At 29.3% G+C, this 11333-nt stretch overlaps 1 protein-coding gene across 1 annotated transcript in view; it reads right to left on the minus strand.

Moving 5' to 3' along the window:
- The window catches only part of LOC100197078 (uncharacterized), a 134302-nt gene that overhangs the window by 44479 nt on the left and 78490 nt on the right, over positions 1-11333 (minus strand). The window contains exons 20-21 of the mRNA XM_065802339.1: positions 4413-4523; positions 664-864 (exon numbers count right to left, since the gene is read on the minus strand). Of these exons, the coding sequence (XP_065658411.1) occupies positions 664-864; positions 4413-4523 (312 nt within the window). The remainder of the gene's footprint in view (positions 1-663; positions 865-4412; positions 4524-11333) is intronic.

Raw genomic sequence — 11333 nt, forward strand, 5'->3', positions numbered from 1 at the left:
TTATTGTGTGAATCTTATGATTCAATATATAATTATGAATTATTAAATTTAATTGAGAAATTTTTTATTTTTTTGATATGAGATAAATTTCGGTAAAAATAAAAATAAAAGTCTTTAAATAAGACCTGACCTTTGAAAAAAAAAATCCTTTGCATAAAATTTTTAGACAATATAAAAGTTGTTTTGGCAGTATGATTTAAATAAGTATGCATGTTGTTTCAAATGTATAAGCATGCGTGTTGTTTCAAAGGAATATATATATTTATAATTATAATAATAATTATTGTTATTATTATTATTATTATTATAATAGTAATAATAAAAATATTATCAACAACTTTTGCATTCTGATAAATTAGGATTATATGGTAAAGAAATTTTTTTCCAAAAGTCAGTTTTAATTACTAACTTTATTTCCATTTAAAATTTATAACCACTATATAACACTAAATTTTATCTCATGTCAAAACAAAATAGTAAGATAATAAAATTAATCTAGTATAAAAAATACAGTATATTAATAATAATAATAACAACAATAATAGTAATAACAATAATAATAATAATAATAATAACAAATATAGTATCTATATTAAAACCTATAACAACTTCTAATTTTTTAAATAAGTTTATTCATTTTAAAATAATCCATTATAAACTTACAATGGCACCGCCACCATCTCCACCTAAATCAGGTAAGTCAAAAGAACCAATAGATTTAGCCCCGGGCTCAATTTGTTGAATAGTTATTAAACCAAATGGAGTTTTAGAATTTGCAGAAGGCTCACCAATTATAAGAGTCTGAGCAACAGCCGAACAGATTATACTTTCTAGAGATAGTGAAAAAGACATAGAGCTCTTCCCCTATAAATAAAAAAACATTTTTATATAATCAGAAATTTTGCCATGCTTTAGTGCCACTGGAGTAGTGGGAGCAACCAAAAAAATAATTTACTTCTTTATTCTAAAATAAAAGTTTATAAACAGAAAAAAAATAGATGTGCCTATTTTAATTGCTTTAGTACATAATAAGTTAACTGTGGCAACATAATAAACTAATATACTAATAATAATATTAATTAACATACTAATTTTAAATAATATTAATTAATATGATAATATTAGGTTAATAAACTAATAAAAAAATATAATAAATTAACATGCAGTAGTGGAGTAGTGGTAGAATGCTCACTTCATAAGTGAGAAGTACCGAGTTTGATTCATACGACATCCCTGGGAGTACCGTGCTTAATTTGTTTTTCTCTGCGCAACAATCTTTTTTTTAAAGGTGTGTGTTTCAGAGTTAAAGAGTTTAAAGAGGGTTGTAACTACAATAATATATATATATATATATATATATATATATATATATATATATATATATATATATATATATATATATATATTGTAGCTACAATAAAGACTTATAGACGAAAGATTTATAGCCCTTGGGTTAAATCTTTTGTTTTCCTGTTGACAAAAGTGTTTCTTACATAACTTTGTGGATTCAGGCTGGCATAGAATCTTTTATTCCCTCTCGACAATTCCAGGTCAAGCCTCACTTTTCTCCATAGTTTTTTCACATTGTGCTGCTGCAATTTCCAATTGAAACCGTTACTTCCATATCTATCAGCAAAAAAATACTCCAGAAAACAAATGTCTGTTTACTAATGCTAGAAACCATTGTAAAAAGGTTTTGTCTAACACCAAAGCTCGCTATTCTCAGGTCATAAAAATTCATACTTCATCACAAAAATTAGGCTGTCGTGACTTCTGGAGAGGTATATATATTAACAATGCTTAGACATTAACTTGAGAAAAACCACCATCAATTCCAAGTTTAATAAAATATCTTCCAGAAATTTTGTGAGATTAAATAAGATTGCAGGTGAAGAAATCCCATAAGTGTTAACCTGCTCTTAAGAAATTCTTATAAAAATTTGGCTCTACCATCTTGCTGCTTGATGTTTGTTTTACAGTTCTAACTAATTTCTTCATCCTTTTGATAGTCTATTTACTTACACATTTACAAGAGCTAGAGTAGTCAATTTTTGAGCGCTTAATAGTGGCTGGGCACTACTTTGATCTGAGACCAAAACATACATAATTTATTTTTATATTAAACTTTGTTCAGAAAGTCTGTTTAAAACTTTCAAATTATTCATTTTTAAAGTGATTAGAAACTTGATAAAAATATAACTACTGAAACCTGTCTTGTCTCTTTTTTTAAAAATTTGCTTTAAATATATTTAAATCATTTAATTTAATATATATATATATATATATATATATATATATATATATATATATATATATATATATATATATATATATATATATATATATATATATATATATATTAGAGTGTTCCAAGTTACTGTGTTAAAGTTTTTTTAATTAATATCAATTTAAGTCATAATTGCTCTTATCTCTATACATGAGAGGAGTCATCTAAATATTACTGAATCTGTCTCATTTTTGGTCTTAAGCCAAAAATGAGACAGATTCAGTAGTATTTAGAGGTAGCTCAAAGTTAAACAATTTTAGCGGACACTAAAAATATTTTGTAATTTTTCAATTTTTTTTGGCTTATCTGAAGTTATTTCATTTTTTGTTTGGTGGTTTCATTTTATATATTTTAACCTCTAAGTGTGAGAGTAAGTACTAAGTAATGGTAGTTTTAGTTCATGTGAAATATAATAAATGTATAATAATTTTATAATAAATTAAATATAGTAATCTGTAAAATTAGATTTTATAAAGAAATATATTATTTGTATAGCAACCTTTTTTGTTTACTTACTTAATTTTAATTTAAGTCAACTTTTAGTTGCTTTCACTTCTTCTCATGTTTGTATTTCCTGCATGAGTCTAGCAATGGTTGTTGGTTCATTGTTTAGGTAAAAATGGCAAAAGCTCCAACAACAAGAAGTTCTGCTAGTGTGTGGTTAATTGGAGAATCAACCAAAAAGTTGGAATGCTCCAGACTTCCTTCGGATCAAAAAGTTCTTTTCCTTGTGATAGTAGAGACAAACTTTCTCTACTATCACAAGGAAGAAAAGAAATTATTAAACTCAAGTGCCAATATTACCATATTATCCATCTTTTGTTACTGGGAAAAGGCTAGGATACGGACTCCGCCAAAATACTGCCAATAAATTGCTGAAGTTACATAATGTCTACAAGTCATTAAAAAAAAGTTGCACAAAAAATTTTGAGGGATTAAGAATGAAATAGGAAATTTTCAAAAAGGATTTACATGAACTTTTTGATGTTGCAAGATCAGATGCATTGCAGATTATGCACAGTGAGGAAGACCATCAATGCATGATAATGTTCCTTTATAGATTTTTTATTGCAATAGACCTTTCTATTGTTATTCTTGTGCTTCTACCTGACTTATTTTGATTATTGGTTCTTCATAGCTAACAATCTCTCACAAAATGATTAGGGAGTTTGCACTCCATAGCACACTAATTGCCCTCCATAGCACACTAATTTCACTCCATAGCACACCAATTGCACTCCATAGCACACTAATTGCACTCCATAGTACATTAATTGCACTCCATAGCAAACTAATTGCACTCCATAGCACACCAATTGCACTCCATAGCACACTAATTGCACTCCATAGCACACCAATTGCACTCCATAGCACACTAATTGTGTTTGATTTGATTGTAATCTCTTAGTTATTATAAAGTTAATTGCAGCAGCAAATTTTTAAATTTATCTTTCTGTTACATTTTTGCATTGTCAGTGACTAGAGTGAAAATTTAGGTCCATAAAAAATGCCTCAGTTACTCAGTTATTCTATGATAAGTGTAGAAGTCAGTGAACCAATAACTTGTAAGAACAGCAGATTTATTATTATTACCTATTGAGGTCTAGTAATAGCAAATAAAGTGCCATACCCATGAAAACTTTATTACTGGTAGACCAAATATCAGCTGCTGTGAAGGCAGCATCTGCTATATTAGGCTTATAATGAAGTTAAGACAGATATATATATATATATATATATATATATATATATATATATATATATATATATATATATATATATATATATAATTTCTAAAATTTTCAAGATCTTAATTAAGTATAAAATAATTGTTCAAAATACTTGATTAGTTCTATGTTTTATATTACAGGTTTACTGTACTCGCTTGAGTGTTTTAAAAAACTCAATCAAAAGTTAACTTTATTACTTAAACTATTACATATACAATAGTTCAAAAGTATTTTAAATGTATTGTTCATAATAAGATGATACTTTAATGATAATATAACTAGATGTAACTATAAAAACATTTTCTATATTTTTTATTTTTGATGTTGATAATCTTGGATTGATAAAAGTGTATTATAATTATAAATAATAATTAATGAAAAAGTAAAAGTCATACACCAAGTCTTGATGTTTTTGCCAAAACCAAAGTAGATACTTCACTTAACTCATTGGCACTTAAAATTGAAAGGTTTTTTATCACATTTTCCACGGCTAATAAGCTTATACTCTAAAAAATAATTTATAATTATTATTATAATTTAAAAAATACCAATTTATTGCTAACAATAAAATTATTACAATTTTAAAATAACTTTATTTAAATATTTTTAATACAAACCATGCTGGTAAAAAACCATAAATTTCTTTATGTTTATGAAACTTATTATGTTTATGTTTATCCTTATTATGTTTATGTTTATCTTTACCATTACATTATTGTTTTTTTTTTTACAATTTTTTTTTGTACTACTTGTTTCTAAAATCTATTTTTTTACAACTTGTTAAAATCCAAATTTTTTATCCTTTTTATATGTTAGAAGTAGTTACTTAATATATATCTTTCATTTATTATTTGTTGTTTCATTTATTTTTTATTTTACTGAAAGAGAAAATAGGAAGTTTATGATGCAAGATAATGATTAACAGACAACTTAAAAGATAGCAAGTTATATGAATCAGGAAAACAAGATAAAGGGAGTGAATTCCTCAGAAGTTTAAAGAAAATACTAGACGATAAAGTATCTTTATTTCTCTTAGAAACAGAAATGACTGAATGAAATGACTGAAAAACCTGAATGAACAATGAGTAACATAAAAATTAATTACAGGTTAATTCAATTTTCACTTTTTAATGTAAAAAATTAATTAAGCACAATAGACATACAACAGAGTAAGAAAGTAGCGAGCTCGATAAAGAGATACAACCTGAGCAGATGATAATTTAGAAATGGATTTGATATATGGTTTCCAAGAAAGATTTGAAGTAAGAGTTAATCCTAAAAGACGAAGGGTAGATGACTCATCTAACCTATACACTACTGTTCATAAATATAGAAAGATCTAAATTGTTGCAATAACGATTAGCTAAAAAAAGTTTTATCTCAGTTAAAGTTCACCAGCCACTGAGAGCCCCATCCTGTAGCAGAAGTAAGATCCTATTCAAAGATCCTATTTTCTAAACCTATATCATGCCAAAAGTAACCTAAAATATTAAACATAAAAAGCCATTCCTACCACCTAACTGTTTTAATATATCTTTTACTAATACTCATGGTCTGCAAAGCAACTTTCCATCAGTTGAACCTTACCTCTTGCAAAATTCACTAAACTTGCTTGCTCTTAGTGAGACTAATTTAAATTCTGCTACTCCTTCTTCTGATCTCAGTGTTGATGAATACTATCCTTTGATTCGCAAAGACTCCAATAGTCACATGCTTGGCTTGGGGGTATGCTTACAATATTTCTATCATTGTGGTCCAGACTAAATTCCTGTCATAGTCTCACAAAATTATTCTCCAGAACTCCCTTTAAGTCTCTCTGGACTATTTAATAAGTGATTAATCAATCACTTATCACTAATCACAATTTTTTCTGTCTTTTGGAAAATGGTATCTGTAGTTTCAATTTTTAAAAACTCTAGAGAACATTCTGACCCCTCCAATTATCATCTAACCAGTCTTCTTTCTGCTATTAGCAAGATATTTAATTCTTTGATCAAAAAGTTTCTTACATCTCAACTTGAGCCAAATAACTTATTGTCGGACAATCAATACAGTTTTTAATCATCTCACTCTATGGCTGACTTGCCAACTGCTGTGACTGAAAGATTTTATTATGTATTACCTGTCGGCGGAGAGGCTAGGGCTATTGCTCTTGACTTATCTAAGGCTTTCAACAAAGTTTGGCATGCTGGTCTACTCCATAAGCTTGTTTTATATGGTGTATCTGGTAAAGTTTTTGAGATTATCAAATTTTTTCTTTCTAACAGCATTATTAAAGTTATCCTCGAAGGCTTCTTCTTCTTTATTTCCAGTATCTTCTGGGGTACCTCAAGGATCTGTCCTTGGTCCAGTTTTGTTTCTTATCTACATTAATGATCTTTCAAACAATCTTACATCTAAAGTAGCTCTTTTTGCTGTTGACTTAACTTTATACTCATGTCTTGACAAAAGACATAAAAAAGTGTTTTTCAATAATAGAATCAAAAACCTTTTTATGATAATAAGAAGACTAATTGGATGGTAGTAAAACGAATCAGATTGCTCTCCAGAATTTTTGAATATAGAGATAAAAGATGCCACTTTCAAGCAGGCTAGAAAAATAAGACTCTGATAAGCACTTGCCAAATAGTTTTGAAAGTGATGATGAAGGCTCTGGAGAACACTTCTGGAAAACTATAGCAGGTCCAGGCCACAAGCTGTAGAAGAGTTTAAGCAGAAAATCAATTTTGATACAGAAGCTGGAGTGATACAAATCAACATGTTTGTTGGCTATATTAGGTAGGATGTGATTAATGGAATCAAGAGATGAGGTTGATGAAAAGTTCTTCGCAAATAATTCAGCCTTTTCTTTAGATGAAATAAAAAAATCAGATTTTCCCTTATTATAGACACTGTGAAAGATTTCAAAGGTAATTTTTGAGATGTAACACAAGATTTTATAGACTTAATTCCCTTTCCCCAAATCATCGGGGTATGGAAATTAATCAGCCCTGCTCTCGTATTGTTTTGCTCTTTTATTCTTTAAATGATATGATGTTAAAAAATAATAAGCAAATATAAATTACTTTAGTATTTTCAATACAACTTATTTTGAAACAAATCCTAAATCCAAAAAGTTACATAAGAAGCACATTAGCCAGCAGGAAGATGAAAGATTTCTGTCCAAGGGCCTTTATGAAGAAAATCATGGAAAAAGTCCCAGTCAGCTTTAAAGAACTTTTAAGAGGTACGATGTTAGGGGGATTCTGATGATGAAGAAGAATGAGATAATAGTTTTAGAGAGATCGAACCATGATCAGAAGCACCTAAGGGTGAATGTGGAGAAACTGAAAACTGACTAGGATCAGAAACAAGACATAAATTGAGTAGAGAATATAAATGATTTGGATTGTCTGGAAGAGTTGTAAGGTTGACTGCTTGTGTTAGAGATTGAGAAAGGCAATAGTTGTGGGCCTTGACACCTGCAAAGTCACTGACACTAGAACCAAACCTTTCAGTGTAATAAGCATTAAAGTCACCAACACTAACTATATTGGCTGATGGATAAAGAGATAGGGCTTGGTCAATTTGATTAGAAATAACATTAAAAAGAGTTCAGTCTTGAGATGAAGGAGAGCAACATATAACGAAGAGAAAGGCGATAGAGTGAAGTGGTGCTAAACAAAAGCACATAAAAGAATTGTTGGTGGATTCAAACCTAGTTTCCCGATAAATGGGTGAATTCTTGTGAATGTAAATGCTCAGGCCAAGCATGTGACTATTGGAGTCTTCACAAATTTAAGGAAGATAACCATCAACACTAAGATCACAAGATGAGACAGCTGAACTCAAATTAGTCTCAAAAAGAGCAAGTAGGTCTGGTGAACTTTGTTAAAGATAAGACTTAACAGAAGAGAAGTTACTTCAAAGACCACAAATATTAGTGAATGATAGGTTTAGAGAACTTGGTGATGACGATGGTTTTTTGTGTTTTATAGTTTTTGGTCCTATAAAAATTTTGAAAGAACTTGACTCAAAGCGTAGATAGTACTCAGTACACTATTTAATTGCCCCAGCAATAGCCTCATTACTATTAATAAACCCTTAGCCGTAACAAAGGGCTCCAGATGTGGCCTCAACAATACACAATAAAAATACAGGAACACCATCCACTGTTAGTACTTTGATATTTTACAGCTGTTGATGGAAACAGAATCTCTGAAAGCTACCACAGAGTTAGGGAAACCTGACTATCAGCCAGCCTAAGAACCATAAAACTGAGTTATAGAGCTGTATCCTTATTAGGAGATAATAGAATGAGTTGCCTAGTCATAAAAACAGAGACTCAAGCAAAACCCATGCATTATATATACATCGACGCCAGCCTAATAGATGAAGAGGGTGTGACCCTGGTCAACAGATAGAATCTGTTTACCTCTATAAATTGTTTACTTACTATTAAGTAAGAATTTTTTAGATTTAATTAAGCAAGAATGGTAAAAAAGAATTAAAATTAAGTAACTTTTAAAATGAATCATACTGTTATACATCATGTTTTAAATCATATATCATGTTTTAAATTCATTGCAAGTCCAAAACATATTGAAAATGCACAGTTTGCATTGATTATGAGTTTATACAACATAAATTTAAAAAAGCATGAAGCCTTTATACTTCTTTATACTTCTACGTTTTTTTAAAATTAATAAAGTCATAAACAGTAAATTGATTATTTATATCCTGCATGTAGTCAAAAAGTTTCTGCATAAATAACCAGACCAAAAAATAAATAAAAGCTATAATAAAGTTTTTTTTAAAACAACAGATTGCTTGCCTAAACTAAACCCTCAGTCAATGTAGCAGCATTCCCCGCATGTTTTACTGTAAAAAAAGCAATACTCCACACATGTTTTACCTACTGTTCAGTCAATGTAGCAACACCCCTTTAATGTTTTAAAAATATTATACAACAACAACAAAAAAAAAAAAAACACTATTAAACAAAAAAAACTTTCTATTCATAATTATTGCAATTTAAAAAAAAACTATAAAACTTAATGTATTTCTGCATTTTTTGAATTGTTTTATCATTTAAATGACATTAAAATGTTGTTTAATTGTTGATGTCGCTTAAATCTTAAAAAAAGTTGAACATTTGATCTGGGAAAGCTTAAAAAATTATTTCAATGTTTACAGCAGTATTGGGAACTTTTGGGTTTTTCTGTTATTTTTTAAATAAATGAATATTTATATACATTTGTGTGTGTAAATTTTTTATTTTTTATATTTTTATGCTGTTTTTTATTTTGTCTTAAAGTACTTTTTATATTTATTAGTATTGTTGGTAAAAAAAGTCTTTTAACTAAGCCTTAATAAACTTCAGGTAACTTGATTGCACTTGAGTTAGTATATATGTATTTATGTGTGTATATATATGTATGTGTGTATGTGTTTTTGGTCATTGCAGTGAGGTCCAGTTTTATTGCAATATTGACTAGCATGATGTAGAGAGTAGGCGGTGAGATCTGTTGCAAGGACACGCCCATGACGGGTAGCTTTAGTGCAGGTTTTGGGCTCCCTGAAACATTATTGGTAATCGCAGTGCATTCCTGAGGCCACCATTTATCCACTACTTAATTCTAATTGGTTATTATGTCACCAACATTATTTTACCTCTTAAATTTTAGCGCTTTGTGAGCTTTATACTATATATTTGTTAAATTAATGATATTTATATATTTTGCTGTTACAAAGTTGGTTATAATTTTTCAATAATTTCTCTAGTATTTAGACCATAAATAATACCACGTTTATAAACCTATTTTTTATATAATTACATATCGATACTATAGCAAGATGGATTAGCGTACTGTGTCATAAACTGAAGACTCAGAGTTCGAACCTTGCATGGTGCGCATTTTTTTTTTTTTTTTTTTATATTGTTCAAACAACCATTTATTATTATTTTACTTACTATTTTATTATCTACTTATTTTATTGTTTTGTATTGTACAATATTTTTAGCCATGGTAGCCATTAATGAAAAAGCGGATTTATATAGACTTGTTTACTTATAGGCCATTGTTTTATCATTCGCTAAGGATGACTAGAGCATGAGTTATGGTTCCTTCTCCCTCAGTCATAAAAGTTTATTCCTTCTATTAAATAGTCTTTACACTCATTTATAATACATACTTGATGATACCCTATACAATATGGTTCTATTATCTCCCAGATCTATGCAACTGACACTAACATTCTGACTACACTGACTAATGACTACGCTGACACTAACATTCATTCAAAAGCTCCACATGTCAGATCAGCACTCGCTGGCTATGTGCTTGGATCTCACTTTATAGCACATCATTCTACATCAGCGCAAGGTCATGGCTCTTTTGGCTAAGAGTGATGGCTTGCGACCTACTGTGACTAATGAGTGCATTCAATCAATTGAAATCCATTCTGTAGGTCTTACGCTTGGCTCTGAGGTACTAGTTCATAAGTGCAAGAAGTGAGTGTATTTAGCTTTCTATTCACCCAATTTGAAAGCAGAGGAAAACATAACAAGACCATACCAGACGACCAAACGGAACATACCAATGCACTACACCATCACCCCTGTAGACATCAACAATCTCTAAAACCAGTAAATGAAATATTTGTTTTTTGTTGCATATGATCTACTCACAGAGTGGCTAGAGCGTTAGTTGTTTCTCCCCCTGCCCCCTGAGGACCTTACTTCATTCTTCTACTTCACAAAAGTCTTACCACTCATTTTATATTTTCTTATGATTTTTATTTTTTATTCAACAACACAATTTACAATCTATTTTTATTATTACATCTTCCAGGTCTACGTAACTGGACAACTCTGTTTGTCACTTTTTGCTATCATTGTGTTACACAAACAATTCAAAAGCAAGTCCTCATTTTTGTTCTAGTCAGATCTGCAATTGAAAAAACACACTTTTTGTATTATTTTATTGTTAGAAGTGAGTTAAACAAATTAATTAAATTATTAGAGTTTTGGTAAAAGTAAATTTTTTTTACAGCAATGTAACAATTATGTTGCTCTGATCTCCAACAAGGGTAATTGAGGAAGCCATTGCTTTCAGTTATTGCTGCATAAAAATATTAACATTTCGACTTTCAAGCATACTTTCATATGCAATTTCTTTTACAACTTTCTTGACATAAATGTGCTTAATACTGTTACTGTCACCACTAGATGTATGAACATTTTAAATATTTACACTGCTAAAGCAATGGGGGCAAATCTTAAAGTATAACCAAAATATTTAGCAGAATGTGCAATATTGCCTGTTTCTAAGGAA

This window comes from Hydra vulgaris, chromosome 08 (assembly GCF_038396675.1).
Source record: "Hydra vulgaris chromosome 08, alternate assembly HydraT2T_AEP".
NCBI lineage: Eukaryota > Metazoa > Cnidaria > Hydrozoa > Anthoathecata > Hydridae > Hydra > Hydra vulgaris.